Source organism: Gopherus flavomarginatus, chromosome 1 (assembly GCF_025201925.1).
Source record: "Gopherus flavomarginatus isolate rGopFla2 chromosome 1, rGopFla2.mat.asm, whole genome shotgun sequence".
Taxonomy (NCBI): domain Eukaryota; kingdom Metazoa; phylum Chordata; order Testudines; family Testudinidae; genus Gopherus; species Gopherus flavomarginatus.
The window spans coordinates 317,773,809-317,789,349 of NC_066617.1; the positions used below are offsets into that span (position 1 = coordinate 317,773,809).

At 45.8% G+C, this 15,541-nt stretch overlaps 1 protein-coding gene across 2 annotated transcripts in view; it reads left to right on the forward strand.

The window, feature by feature from the left end:
- LHFPL6 (LHFPL tetraspan subfamily member 6) overlaps nucleotides 1–15,541 on the forward strand; it is a 216,165-nt gene that overhangs the window by 181,919 nt on the left and 18,705 nt on the right. Inside the window, exon 3 of one of the 2 annotated variants that reach the window (XM_050951722.1) lies at nucleotides 13,350–13,448. The exons of the other annotated variant lie outside the window; for it this stretch is intronic. Within the exon in view, the coding sequence (XP_050807679.1) occupies nucleotides 13,350–13,448 (99 nt within the window). The remainder of the gene's footprint in view (nucleotides 1–13,349; nucleotides 13,449–15,541) is intronic. 2 annotated transcript variants of the gene reach the window in all.

Sequence of the window (15,541 nt, forward strand, 5' to 3'; positions counted from 1 at the left end):
TCAAAGCTAGTTAATGTCTCTAGGCTTATTAATCCACTCTATGTATTGTTTCAGGCTTGTCCAGACCCAGACAATTCCCCACGATTTTAATAGCTGTTAATATTTTACCTCTGAGTGGCTGTCTGATTGCTTAATGCCACAAATCATCGCTTTATAATTTCAAAGATGAAACTTAGTTCTGTGCAAAGAGACTGGCGTAATTACTGTCTATCTTTTCCCTGCTTAGCTGTATCAGCCATAAACAGCAACTATTTGTAAGTTAATTGGTTTTCAGTCACAAACTCCAATCGATACCAACATAAAGCACTTTTAAAATCCAAAGTGGGAGTAAAATACAAGTGCTAGTTATGCTTGTGGCATGAGCAATAATGAAACTTGTTGTCTGTTTTGTAGCAATGTGTCTGTAATGGGGGTGGATAAAGCTCACTCACTGTCACTCATCATTCTACTACCCATCACTCTGCTAACTCAGTTTATTGCCATGTCAATTTTAGGACCCTTGATTGCGATCCAGGTAGTGCCTGTCCATTCATCTCAAATTGTACTTGTGTATTTTTTTATGTAGTTTTACGAGAGAAAACAAATGAGGAACTTGCCATCTGAAAGACCAATGAAAGAGCAAAACCTAGGGAGTTATTGGGTTTGGAGATCACACCAGGGTAATGAGGCTTGTTTAGGTTGATTAAAAGGGGTAACGATTATAGTGGAGATGGAAATGGATTGGGAGCTTTCTAAAGCTTAACAGGAAACATCATGAGTTTCTATAACTAAATTTTTTATGAGGACAGGTTGTTGGCCAATTGCTTAACCCCAACCTGGAGAAAGAGTGGGCTGCTTTAGGTCTGTTCCCTATCCTTTGACCTGTCTAGTTTATGTGACTCTACAAAGAACTTATAATGACATAGCTCACAGGGTCACAAGCCCACAAGCCTTCCCACCCCATCAAGATGCAGTACCCCAGGAAGGGCCTAAGTGGGAAAGATTCACATTCTGGGCTCATCTGTCTGACCCATGTTCCCTTCTCTATTCCAGTGTGAGAATTTGGTAATACACTGAATCCTGTGCTAAGGAGCACTGCTATGAAACAGCCTAGCCTTAAGCAACCACTTTTAAGTAGCCCCCAAATCCAGTACAATTTTATTCTACCTTTAATTAAGAAATCATTGGAAAAATTCCTGTTGACGTCAGTGGGGACAGAGTTTCACTCCAAGGTTCTAGTTTCTACCATAGCAAACAAAGAACTCCCATTGAGGTACTCACATCCTGTGGCAGGAGAAGGGGGGCCCAGGTCTTCTAAGCATCCAATCTCTTCTCTGGTTGCTTAAAGCCGATTTAATTGTATTAGGTTCTGTACCAAACAATTCATAGATTATATCCAGCTGATGTGATTGACTCATTCATGTGCAGCTGGAGAGGTTGGGTAATCAAACTCTAGTACAAATGCTGTCATGAGGCCCTGCCTTCTGATTTGTAGGTGAAGGAAAGAAAGCAATCAGGCTAGGTATAGCCTCTCTACAGTCCTGCTGCTGGCATGAGAGATTGGGTCAAGCTGGGAACTGCAGGGCTCGCATGGTGAGTGGCCACCAAAAGAGGAAGGCCCAGGTGGCTGCTTGCTTTGCTTGTGTTTAAAGCTAACTGTGACTATCAGAATGAAGGAAGTGACTCCCCACCGCCAAATTGCTGCTGAAGACCTGGAGCGGAAGAAGCTCTGGGGGTCCTGCGAGAATTTTCTGAGGCCCCCGAAGCTAGTGAAGGACCTCACTCCAGGGGCCCCGAAAACTCTTGTGGGGGACCCACCTAGGGCAAATTGCCCCACTTGCCCCCCCTCCCCCCGGGTGACCCTGCCCTTCACTTCCAGTTGTGAAATCACTCCAGAGGGCTGCTTATAGTGCCAGTTCATCCTCCATGACCCAGCATGTCATCCAAAACAGATTTAGATATGCTCATTACTCCACAGGTTTTGCAGTGACAAGTTAGACCTCTCCTACTGACTGATCCCATCACATATGAAAGTTGGGATTCTCCTGTATCCATCTGCATTTTATGGACACATCTTCATGCGTCCTGTTCCTTTTTTTACATTTTCTTTTGATGATTTTAATGGGTAACAAAAGTTGAAAGATGATGGTAATTAAACAGGGTGCTTTTCTCTAAAGAATGTCACAGGCATTCTAAGCATGTTAAGCAGCTGCATGTCTGGGTGTGGAGAGTTGGAAAGCATTGCAGGCTAAATATTCTAACTATAGGGCAGACCAGGATGTGCACGCTGGAATTAAATGAGTGTCGGCTTGTGGGTGAACTTTCCAAATTAGGTTAGGGTTTTTCATTGCTTTCAGGGCAGTTTGATTTAACTTAGCTGTGAAGCTGGACAAACAATATTCCTTGTGGCTAGCTGAATTGTCTGCAAACTTTTGTGTTAAAATATCAGGGTTGAAAATAACTGGAGATAATAGTAAACAGGCTCGATACTCATACAGGTCCTGATCCAGGTTGACACTTACATGTACGCAGCGTCCCACTGAAGTCAATGGGGCTTCACTAGTGCCAGTCGGATTACAGGATAGGTGCCATAGGGCTGATCCAAAATCTGTTTAACTCAAGGAGAGTCTTTCCACTGACTTCAGTGAGCTTTGGATCAGACCCATAGTTGTCTTGCAAGTATTACATTAAAACGAGAGGCAGAGATTTTCAAAGGCATCGAGAGGATTTAGACACCTACCTCCCATTAAAATTAATTGACTCTGTGAGTCAAACTCTTTGTGACTACTTCAAAAATGTCAAGGAGACACCCTCTGTATGTATGTTTGTAATTAAACCCCATTCATCTTACTGTCATGTGGCTCCATGCACTGAACAGTCCATTTGGACTCAGGTTGTTTCAGTATTCACTAAAGAGAGTCCGCAAAGAATCCTTGTGCACATTTGTGCACCAAACTGGCACATACATCTCGGGCTGTTATATATCTTCCTCGCTCTCTGCACTCAAACAGTTGCTGCCTGTGCTTCTGGATCTCATCATAAGCTTGATGTCTAAGCAAAGCTAATCCTATTTTGATTATACAGTCTGTTAGGAAATGTGGAAAGCTCTGCAATATTGGTTGTTCTGGATTAATAAAAAAACAGTTCTTGGCTGACAGGGACCAATTTAGCTACATCAATTTTTCACTAGGGAAGCCATGAAGTTAGGTGGCAGCTTCCTGATTGATCTCATTTTCACTGCCTGGAGTCAGAAGTCAATGCAGACTTATAGATAAAGGAAACCACAGTGGCTGACTCATACTCGACAAAAGAAACTGAATGTTTGCTTGTTGCTGAAATACAACAGCTCACTGGGAGTCGGGGAGAGCTGTCTCTCTTTGGAATGGGGAGTTGATCTGGTCTTCACACAGTTATTTGCTGTTTTCCCTTTGGCTTATTAGTTCCTGGGTGACACAAAAATAGTAAGAATCAGACATCAGTGCAATGGATTAGTTATTGGAAAATGTGAACTATTTTTAACACAGTGCAATCATTTGCAAGAGCACTGCTTGGTCCTGCTGCACATCCTTTGGAGCAGCTTATCATTTCAAGGGTCATGCCAGCCATACCTTAGATTTCTTTTTTTATCAATTAGTACCATATTACAAGTACTGTGTATACATGATTGGCTTTGTTTCTGATCTCACACTGGCTTCATACTGGTTTTTTCCCATTAACTTCAATGGAATTCCTCCAGATTTACGTAAGTAACTGAGCACAGAACCAGAACCATTGTCTTTGACTGTGTAATCCTTCGCCATGGCAAGATGCTTCCTTTGTAATGTTTTGACTCTGCCAGGCCCCAGAATTTCCTACTTTGGTGAAAGGACCAAAAATGGAAGCTGAAACACAGAAACAGTATTTATTATACTATTCATTTATATTGCTAATGGTCTCATCCAGGTCTAGGGTACTTTTGTGTAGTTAATTTACGAACACATAGTAAATGACAGTAGCTGACCCAAAAAAATTACACCAGGAAAACTGAAGAGAGATATATCAGCATACTTTGAGCCAAACTGGGCCCTCAGATATACAAATGGGGACCTTAAATACTTGTAGTGAGAGATACATGCAGTATCTGAGAACAGATACTTTCTTCTAATGAATATGTGGGATGTGTTTTGACACATTTGTGATAATAATAATAATTAATAACAATAATTAATAAATAAACCTTTGCACTTGTATAGCCCTATCCATCTGAGGAGCCTAAAATATTTTACAAACATCTGTCATTTTAGAGTCACAACATGCGTGTAATATAAACTAGAATTATTATCCTCATTTTACAGGAAAGGAGGCTGAAGTGAAGAAATTAAAGTCACAAAGGGGTCTGTGACAGATCCAGAAGTAGAATACAGGTCTCACCACAAGAAAAAGAGAGAGCCTGGGAATATTTGAAAAGGTTGCTGTGGACTTATATAGGCTCAGAAATGTGGCTTGCTTGCCCTGGAATGTCCCCTAGGCTACAAATGTAAGGTTTATTTAAATCCACTGCTGTGTCACAGAGGAATTAAAAGCTACCACACCAAAATCAGTGAATGGGTTCTGCCCGTTGCTCTGCAGTACCTATCTTAGAGCCATGCACGTGATGTCCAATATGTTGTGCAGAGACAGAAAACAGGACAAAAAGAAGCCTGTTTGGGCTATTGCTGTATTAGGGATCCATCAAAACACAGTCCTTGTCAACTAAAGGACAAAAAGACCCAATCCTGCGTGTTTTGCCATCGACTTCATTAGAAACAGGCGTGAGCTCAAAATTAATATGCAATATTCTTCCTTCTAGGAACTTATTACAATTGAGAGACAAAATACAGTTAACATAATGATAGTATGTTCCAGAGCAGACACTTCAATAGTCAGCTTTCTGTAGCTGAGGTAGGAGTATCGTTTTCTAGGTCACTGGTCTGTGAGAATTTTGCAAATTTAAAATATTTGTGAATGCTCTTGATACAGAAAGCTGGCAGCACCGCTTACATAGTATTCCCATCTGACCAACAGAGAATGATAACTAGGTGACCTCCAGAGAAAACCATTCCCCCTGCCCTCTGTCTTGCAGTTAAGGGTTTTTTTTTTGATTTTTTTTTTGTTTTGTTTTTGTTTTTGGTGCCACAAACTTTTATTCTTGAACTGGGGAAATCTAGGTGAAGAAAGAGCATAAAAGATTAGCTCCCCAAAGGCACAGAGTCACGGTCTCCAAATGTGCTGTTGGAGAGAATGCTCAGAACAGGACACTCGGAAGAGGTTGGCCTATAAAAGGGGGATAGGGGTGGGAAATGTTTGGAGCAGTATTTGTGGAAAAAACACTGTCACGGAAACAAAACCTAAATTGAACTGGAAACAAACAGCCCTTTATGAGTTTAACAGGCAGCCTGTACATTTTTACCACCTGATGAGAGTAACTGGCAAGGGCTGTCTAACAGTTTGTTTTGCATTCTTGGCAGGAATAACATTGTTATGTTAATATTCCTTTCACTTGACTGCCAGGGTGCTGAGCTGGCTTTGAATGGAAGGATTTTTGAAGGAGGAGGAATTCCCAGGACCCATTTTGCTGCTCTTAGAGCTTTCTTTAGTATCTTGGTGCTTTCCCAGTCTCTTGTAGCTATGTTTTTGAGAGATGGTGCTTTCATTGACCTCACTCACAGCTGTGGCTGCTCAGAACCTTTGGCAATCAGGCCATAAATGTTACAAAATGATTGGAAGACCTTTGTCTCTAAACTTTTATATACATTGTAAATATTCAGTCCTAGTCTGAGAGGCCCTGTTTGGGCCTACATTACGACTGCTACTGCTTGGGGAACAACGTCTACTAACTACATGTTTAAAATTGACTGAAAACATAATTCAAAGCGGCTATTGTTTATGTCAGTTTACCTGTTTCTGCTGCCTCTGCAGCCTTGGATAAATATCAAAAATATCCCTAGCGCAGGCTGCCTGTGGCAGCGGGGGTAGGCTCATGTGATATGCTGAGGTTATCCACTACTATATGTTGGGGGAAGCAAACAAAACTAGGTTAATTTTATGCTCCCACTATTAAAGTTGAAGTTTTCAAAAAAAATATGGCCAGGAAGAGAAAATATTTTCTTTGCTTGCTCCCCCAGCTATGTCTTCCCCTCTTCTAGACCCTTCACTTGCTCCCTAGCGCTTTCTGTTCAAACTCCTTATTCCAGCTTCTGCCCAGCTCTCCCCAATCACATTCCCCTGCTGATGTTTTAGTCATTGCTTGAACAGCACCAGAACATGGCTGATGTTCTAGTCCAGGGGTCTCAAAGTCCTGGCCCATGGGCCATCTGCAACCTGAGAACCTCCCCATTCGTTGCTGGGCAGAGTCAGTCATGGAGGCAGCTTCACTTTTTTCCACAAGTCAAAATACCGAGCACAACTATCTGATGCACACCTTGCCGCAATCCTGAAGGTTTCAACTGCTGAGTCCCTGAGGCCAAACATCAGCAAACTGATAGAACTGACGCATTGCCAGGTGTCTGGCAAACACTAAAAACTCTCTGGCAGGTGAAGAATTTTATAAAGTTGTATGACAGCTTTATTATTTCTAAGAAATTTGAAATAAAAAATACAATATAAACATTTTCTTTTCTAAACACTATCTTCAGTGACTTTATTGGCCCACTGAGAGGATTTGAGGACTGGCACTGGCCCTAAGGTAAACTGAGTTTGAGCCCCTGTTCTAGTCCTTTGTTTCCCTTCTGCCGCTCATCATTCTGTGTCTTTCTTTCAGACGGTCCCATATCCCCAGAACAGCATCCCTTCTCCTAGGTACCAACGAACTACCCTTTTTTCCTTCAGATCTTATCTTAGAACACCCCTCCCCTTACTTTGTTAATCTCCTGCCCATACTAACCACTCCCTCTCTCACGCCTGATATAATTGTTTAAAAACAACAGGACAAAACTTACAAATAAAAATCTGGAATGACAGTGAAAGAAAGAAAAACATAAAGGGCCAAATTCAGCCTTGGTTTAAACATGTGCATCTCCATTGATGCCAGTGAAACTGTGTCTGCATACACCAGAGCTGAATTTGGCCCATAACCATGAGTCACACCTGATCTGAATTCTTATGCTCCAACAGTGCAGATTGTCCTCCCCTTTTATTGTCTATTGTCTTCTCTACTCCACCTCCATCATCTGTCATCCTTTGTTTACTACGATGTGCCTTATTTAGGGCCTTTGTGCCTGGCTGCCCCAGGGTTATGCAAGAGGATGGAAAAACTCAAAGCTTTGTGCCCTGAGCTGTGGCCAGGAACAATTGCACCATCTGTGTTTTTTCAACACAGGTACTGCTCCCTCCTAGTGTGAAATCCTGGCCCAGGTGATGTCCAAAGTAAAATTTCTGTTGACTTCAGTGGGGCCAGTATCATGGCACTTCACAGAGGACAAGCAGCTATGTCACCCTGTACACACCTCATAGGAAGTAGTGGAGCTCTGGGCTCATGGGTATTGCATAGTCTCAGGAGTGAGATGAGACAAAGTAACCTGACTAGCAAACCTGATTGCTTTTCTGATTATTTGCCCTAAGGAGAGGAAAGAGGGTCTTGGGACTAAGGCATGAAACGGGGATCCAGGAGATCCGGGTTCTGTTCCAAACTTCCTGTTTGTTCTTGGGCAAGTTACTTCATGCCTCAGTTCCCCAGCTGTAAAATGAAGATAGCTCTGTTTCCTTACCTCCCAGGGGTGCTATAAGGCTACATTCCTTAGTATTGCAAGGAGCTCAGATGCTGGGGTGATGTGACAAAACAAGTACCTCCTTGATAGACAAATAACTCCAAGGGGATCCTGAGTGAGAATTCCTCCCTGAGCTCTCCCTGAATTGGCACAGCTCTGCACTGCCCCAAGAGGGGCCAATGTCTATATATTAATAATACCTAGCACTTATATAGCACTTTTCATCAATAGATCTCAAAGTGCTTTCTAAGGTAGGTCAGTATCATTATCTTCACTTCGCAGATGAGGAAACTGAGGCATTGGAAGGTCGAGTGACTTGCCCACAGTCACCCAGCAGGCCAGTGGCAGAGCTGGGAATAGAACCTTGGTCTCCTGAATCCTGGACCAGTGCTCCATGCATTAGGTAAAAGACATGATTACACCTCTAAATTGCAAGTTCTGTAATGATCTTGTTGACCTATAAATCTGCAACGTGCCATGTGCCTCTGGGCTAATGTAAGTCATAATTAATTGTCATGCTTCTACGAGGCCATTATCAAAATGAAGTTAAAAAATAAAACTCTGCAGTATATTTTTAAATGCCCTGTAGAGTCTCCCCTTTTAAAGCTGCAACAAAAAGTTCACCATCACCAGCTGGACACTGCCTTTTCAGCAGCGGCTGCAGCAACAGCTGAGAAGGAAGTTTGATAAAAATGTTACATCTTCGCAATGATCATGGCCTTGTGAAGATCTTATGAAGAGACAGACTCTGGCAAAATACACATCCATTCTGGATGGCATGAGGGGCTGACAAATCAGAACATGTGAATGTTAAGCTTTCAACATAGTACAGTAATAGGCAGTGATGAGCTGCCAAAATCTTAACAACCGGTTCCCTATACAAAGTTCTGATTTAAGGGATGTGCCGCCAGTATGTATTTTTTGTACCAATAGGGTTACCATACGTCCATATTTTCCCAGGAGGAAAAAATCCCAGATGGCGATTTAAGAACCAAAAAGCCTGACATATCCGGGAAAATACAGATGTATGTTAACCCCACCTAAAGTTCTTTTATAAAAAGATGGGCTTGAACTAGAAATGAGCTCCGTTTCACACGTCTGGGTCCCCGCTACTCCCTGGGAGTGTGCTAGGGTGACCAGATGTCCCAATTTTATAGGGACAGTCCCGATTTTTGGGTCTTTTTCTTATATAGACTCCTATTACCCCCCCCCCCACCCTGTCCCGATTTTTCACTCTTGCTGTCTGATCACCCTAGGGTGTGCACATGTGTGGGTCCCAGCTGTCCCTACCCCCCACCCCCATTGAAGCAGGTGTGCAGAGTTACTGCCCTGGGAACTTCAGGGCACCAATGGACGTGGGGCCGGCTGCATACAGAGGCGTGGGGCAGGGCTAGCTAGAGGGAGGGGGTGCGAAGCTGGCTGTGGGCAGGGCAGGGGGTGTGGAGCTGACTGGAGACAGGAGGGTGCGGGGTTGGCTGGAGGTAGGGGCTGGCTGCAGGCAAGGCAGGGGGGGTGTGGGGCTGGCTGGAGATAGGGTGTTGTGGGGCTGGCTAGCTTTGAGCGGGGCCACAGAGGGATGCGGCAGGGTTGGCAGGGCTGGAGACAGGGGAGTGCGGGGCTGGCTGACTTCGGGCAGGGGTGTGTGGCAGGGGCTGGCTGCGGGCAGGGGGTGTGACGGGCTGACTGAAGACAGGGCAGGGGGTGTGGGGCTGGCTGGAGACAGGGCAGGGGGTGTGGGGCTGGCTGGAGACAAGGGTGTGTGGGGCTGGCTGGCTTCGGGCAGGGCCGCAGGGGGTGTGGCAGCAGTTGGCAGGGCTGGACACAGAGGAGTGTGGGGCTGGCTGGCTGGCTTTGGGCAGGGGGGTGCAGCAGGGGTTGGCTGGAGACAGGGTAGGGGGGTGGCAGGGGTTGGCTGCAGGCAGGGCATGGGGTGTGAGCCTGGCTGGAGATGGGAGGGGTGGGGCTGGCTGGCTTCAGACAGAGCCACAGGGGGGTGTGGCAGGGGTTGGCAGGGCTGGAGACAGAGGAGTGCGGGGCTGGCTGGCTTCAGGCAGGGAGGTGCGGCAAGGGCTGGCTGCGGGCAAGGGCTGGCTGTGGGCAGGGTGGTGGGTACTCATGGGGAGAGTGGCTCGGAGCAGCCCGAGCAGCAAGATGCAGCCCAGGCCCAGCAGAGCAGCCGGGGACCCATCAGGCAGCAGCGGGAGTCCCAGGGCCAAGGCAGCAGCAGCAGCAACAGGGCCAGGGCCAGGGCCAGGGCCAGGCGGTGGCCCACATGGCTCCTTCAGCGCAGCACCGCCAGTGGCTGAAGGAGGAATTAAATCACTTCCCGGCCGGAGCCCATCAAAGCCGCAGTGCCCCCTCCTAGCAGGGAAGCGGGTTAACAACTAGTTCTAAAACCGCTTCAAAATTTAACAACCGGTTCGTGCGAACTGGCTCCAGCTCACCACTGGCAATAGGTGAAGTGGTTCAAGAGTTCACTTGCTTTTGCTGAAATGGTTCATGAAAATCATATGTTCTGGGTTCCAGAGATATGAATTGATCAAGTTCCTATTAAGTCAGTCTGTTTTGGCCCTGGACTATGTGAAAGAGGAGAAGAGGAACGAAGGATTAGAATGGTTAGACTTGAGTGTTGGTTTACTTTTTCATGTTGGAACAATTACAGAGCATGACTGATTGTTGTATTAATTAATCAGAAGCAATCATCTTTTAAATGCAGTGATTAACATGGTGCCTGTTTAACCGCATGCTGAATTTTCCAAACAAAATATGTAGCAGTTTTGAAGGAAAAGTTCATAAAAAGGAAAAGTGAAATCCAAGCTAGCTACAGAGTTTCTTTACCACTGGACTCACAGAGTATGTCTACACAGCAGTGTAACCACAGGCGAGAGACCGGGCTCAAGCCTAATCTGCCTTGCATCCACACACCAATTGTGTTAACCTAAGGCTTGACCCTAAGGTCCCAGGACATGAAGAGTTGGAGAGTCCGAGCCCATGTTAAGATGGAATCTACGGTTGCTTTCCTGTGTGCACACAGCCCTGGAGTGACTTGGGTTCTGTAAATTCTCTGGATGTATCCCAGAGTTCCCTGAGGCAACTTTCTTAGTCCTCTCTATGCCAATAATCTGTGGTGCAGTCTATTGCACTCTGTTGCAGATGGAAGGCGCACCTCCCTTTGCAAAGGACAGCAGTTTAGGTCAGCGTTAACCCATTGTCTGCTGAGCACCAGTCTGCAAGGGCATTATCAGAGAGCCTGCAAGGTTTTCAGTGGAGATGGATCAGAAGAAGCTTTTTGCAAAGAGAGCTGCTTCCTGGTCACAAGAGCACAGCCAGATTTTGGTGCACAATGGCTGGGTGCCCCTGCACACGCAGCCCCAGGGAGCACAGTGCGGGGCAGGGTGAGAGTGGAGCAGGCACTAAGCGGCTGCCCTGCAGGAATGGGCAGCAGCAGAGATCCCAGCTCAGCATGGCTGGGGCAGGAGCGCTGCCAGCTTTTTTGCCACCCTAAGTGGTGGAAGGTCACGCCTTCGAAATGCCACCCCCGACAAAGGTGGCGGTAGGTCTGGCTGCCGTGGTCGCCGCCCCCCAAATGTTAGCGCCCTAGGCAACCACCTAGGTTGCCTAATGGGTTGCGCTGGCCCTGGGCTGGGGGAGGGATGACCCCCAACATCCTGGCTGCTCTCCCTTCCTTCAGGGCAGCTGCTTAGTCCCTGCTCCGCTCTCTGCTCTCGCAGCCCTCCCTGGCGCTGTGTGCAGGGATGCCTGGGCAGCATGCACTGTCAGGACAGCAAGCAGGAGCCAGCCCCAAACTTCCCTACAGCCTCCTGTGGCTCCAGCTCCTCCTCGCTGCTGCGCAGAGTTTGCCTTCAGCAGGGAGCAAAGCTGACAGGCAGGAGGTGGCTGCCAGGATGTTGGAGGTCATCTCTCCCCAAGCCAAGCTGAGATGGAGGCTCTGCCACTTCCCAGCCCTGCAGGGCAGCCACTTGGTCCTGCTCCACTCTGTCGCTTGCTCCCAGGTGTCCCTGCCTTCCCTGGGGCTGCATGTGCAGGGGTGCCCATGCACCGTGAGTGCCATGAGTGGGAGCCAGCCCCAAAACTGCCCCAGCCACCCAAGGAGCCTTATCTCTGCCTCCCGTGCTGAAAAGGGGGCAGGAAGGAGGGATACCCAGGGTGTGCTGGAGCACACTGCTCCACAGCCGGAAGAGCCAGGCTGGGGTGTGTGGGTGTGTTTTTCCTCTGAAACCTACATTTTATCTCAAAGTTCAAAACAAAAGGACAAAAATAAATAAAAAACCAACTTTCCCATTTTTGAATGTCCCATTTTAAAAATGAAGAATTGCAAAATTTCACTTTAATAGTTTGACACCCTTGGAGACTGATGTCCTCGTTAGCCTCAGAACAGGTGCACACGGGCATTTTCCTGCCAATGTGACTCAGCCTAGAGGTGGAGAGCCCAGTTCTCAGATTAGGTGGTAGTTTAGTATAAAGCCGGGGGCCGCATCCAGCCCTTCAGATGTTTTACTCTGGCCCTTGAGCTCCTGCCAGGAAGCAGGGTCCAGGGCTTGCCCCGTTCTATGCATGCTGTGGCTCTGCGCAGCTCCCAGAATCAGCAGCATGTTCCCCAATTCAGCTCCTATGCACAGGGGCAGCCAGAGGGCTCTGCATGCTGCCCCTGCCCCAAGCACCACCCCACATCTACCATTGGCCAGCAGCTATGGCCAATGGGAGCTGCAGGGGTGGCATCTATTTCTGGGGCAGCACACAGAGCCACCTGGCCATGCCTTCGTGTAGGAGCCGGAGTGGGGACGTGACACTGCTTCCGGGAGGTGCTTGAGGTAAGTGCCACCTGGAGCCTGCACCCCTGACCGCCTCAATTACCCTGACCCCCTGCCCCAGCCCTGATCTCCATCCCACACCCTGAACTCCTCATTTCTGGCCCCACCCCAGAGCCTGCACCCCCTCTTGTACCCCAACCCCCAATTTCATGAGCATTCATGACCCGCCATACAATTTCCATACCCAGATGTGGCTCTTGGGCCAAAAAGTTTGCCCACCCCTGGTATAAAGCCTTCTCAAACTGCAATCAGCCTACTGAGACAACCACCAAAGGAGCTAATTATGCAGTTTACATACCCATGCTCTGTGTGGGGACCAGAGTCCCATCACTAGCACCGTTACAGTTAGGAAAGAGGGTGGGCAGTAGAGTTTTCCCACTGTGCAACACATTCATAGGGCTAGAGTTTCAACACCAGAGGAGAGAGGGGCGCTAGGCACTCTGACGTAGAGTTACTTTGACTCGGATCTGTGCACTGTAGTGTGGACGTCAAAGCCCAAGGTTCAAGCATGGATAAAAAAAATCCATACCTAGGGTTAAAAGGCAGTGTAGACGCTCAAGGTTCCCAGACATGGTTTAGCTAACTCGAGTACCACTAACCCTAGGCTTACATTGCTGTGTAGACATACCCACAATAGAAGGAGTAGTAGAGAAAGTTTAATGCATGCTTTACCAGTGCTCACAGCATAGGCGCCTCATGATAAGAAGTTAATGTGACCCTTTCATGTAATTCCAAGTATTGATTTTACCTGTAGGCCTTAATTATGGTAATGGTCATGGGTTGTATTAAGTCTTGTTTTCCTTTATTTCTGTAGGCTTGTTGATTGGCTCTGGCTGTGCTCTCTATCCTTTGGGTTGGGACAGTGAAGAGGTTAGACAGACCTGTGGTAACCTTTCCAACCAGTTTGAATTGGGTAAGTAATTGTCAATGGATCTCAGTTCCTTTAAATTCAATCTCATCTATTGTCTCTAAACGCAGAGAGAAGCCTAGAGAGCAGGCTTACTGGGAGCAATCCTTGCATGTATGCCGGATGCTGGTGTGTAGATTATTGTATTGCTTCATGTAGTGTGATACGGCATGGGGCTCCTTAAATCTTTACTATTGATATTTTCCCATGGAACATCACAAATATCATCAAAAGGAAAAACTCTTTTTGAAAGCAGAATCTCTGAAGAGAAATTAGAAGCAGTTACATCAAAAGAGACCGAGGGGTGACAGAAGACAGCAGATTAGATGTGAATTTGGCATATGGCAGCAAAAAAGTCAATGGAGGTTTTAGCTGCATGTGTGTGTGGAGCTGGGAATTCATGGTTTACTGTGAGGGGGAAATTCATGGTTTACATCTGAGAGGTATAAAGGGGCCAGTCATGGAGAGATCCATTGGCTGCTCAAGTACATTGAACTCAAATGTCCAATTAAATGTGCAGGGACTTCCTCACTTCCAACTCCTTCAAGCAAATCAGCGGGGTCACTCTGTGAATCCTTTCATGACCTGCACTCGGTGGAGTTCGTAATTCCCTGGCAGTAGTCCCTCTCTAAAGGACTCTGGCATACTTATTAATCTCTTCTTACCCATGGGAGTAAGGACAAAACTAGAATGTTTCTTCATTTTGCACAAATATTTTAACCAGGTCTACAGCCAAACCATCCCTACCCAAGAGATGTTTGTCCTTGGCTCATAAAGCTAAGTAGGAACCTCTGCAAACGTTTTGACCTTGGGATGCAAGAGATTGCCCTGAACATCATAGATTGCCAAAAATAGTCTCTTGGCCTGGATACCCCAGTCTACCCTCTGAAAGCATTATCTTGTCTTGAAATGAATTTCTTAATTCAAATATTCTTGGCTATTACTATGTTTAGTACATATTTTCTTCCAATGAAATATAAAAATTCCTTCAATTATTCTATGAATATTTGTGCAAACACCAAGGACAGAGCAGAATTAAGAAAAGGAAGACGTAGGTTAACAATCATGGCAAATTTCCTGAGAGCGAGATGAATAATACTGTGGAATGGTCTCTCAAAGGAAGTAGAGGAACTCCATTGTGGATTAAGACGAGACAGAACTCTAGAAAGTAGATTGCAGGGAACAATCCTAATAGGTCTTGTGCATCTCTGATTTCAAATATTTCATTCTAAGTACCACAATTTTGCTCTTGCCGAAGTACAGCAAACAGTTACATTTCTCTGCTCTTTCTTGGGAAGGCACCACACAAAGACCGTTTTGTGTGCAACTTGAGTTCTTTTTGATGGCAGCAGCTACAAGAAGTTCCTAGAATAATTTTATGTTTAAATGACTTCTTGGTGGGAGAGCTGTGAATTCAGTGAGTTTAGAAGCACCCCCTGCCCTCTCTTGTCCCCAAGATCATGACTCGTGAACCTGACATGTGAATAAGTCAGGCTATTGTAATAAAACATTCAATAAAAGAACTCTTCTGAAAGAATTCAGCTGTCAGCTTTTTCTTCCAGGAATTCATAAGGAATATGAACACTCGATACTCTGCCCATATTTTCTGGATTTCAAGGCTATTAGGTATCCATTATGCATACCTAAGCTTGACTAGAGTCCTGGTTGTGCTGACTGTTAGAATCTTATGTTACCATAGTAATTAACAGATTATAATAAGACTAGAAATCTGCTAGAGGTCTCTCTTCAGTATTCCTTCTCTGAATTTAAATGCTTGGTTTTGTATTTTTACGTTTAAATCGGTCGATGTTGGTGCTGAGTTTTTCCAGGACATTGGCAGGGGAGAGGTGGAGTACTGGGACTGCGTGTTAGCGAGATTGCTCATTTCTTTTCATTTAAACCTTACAATTACTGATAACCCAAGCCTAGGCTTTTTTATTTTAATCATTAGAGGCTGATGTTCCCATTATAGCTTTAGGGCCAAAACCAGTGTTTCACAGAATCCATCTCACTAAGTCTCAAGATGCATTTGAGTAATTATTGCTTTCATTTGAATATTTAATTTGACTAAGCAGCATTCATTTGATTTTTCCTTTTGA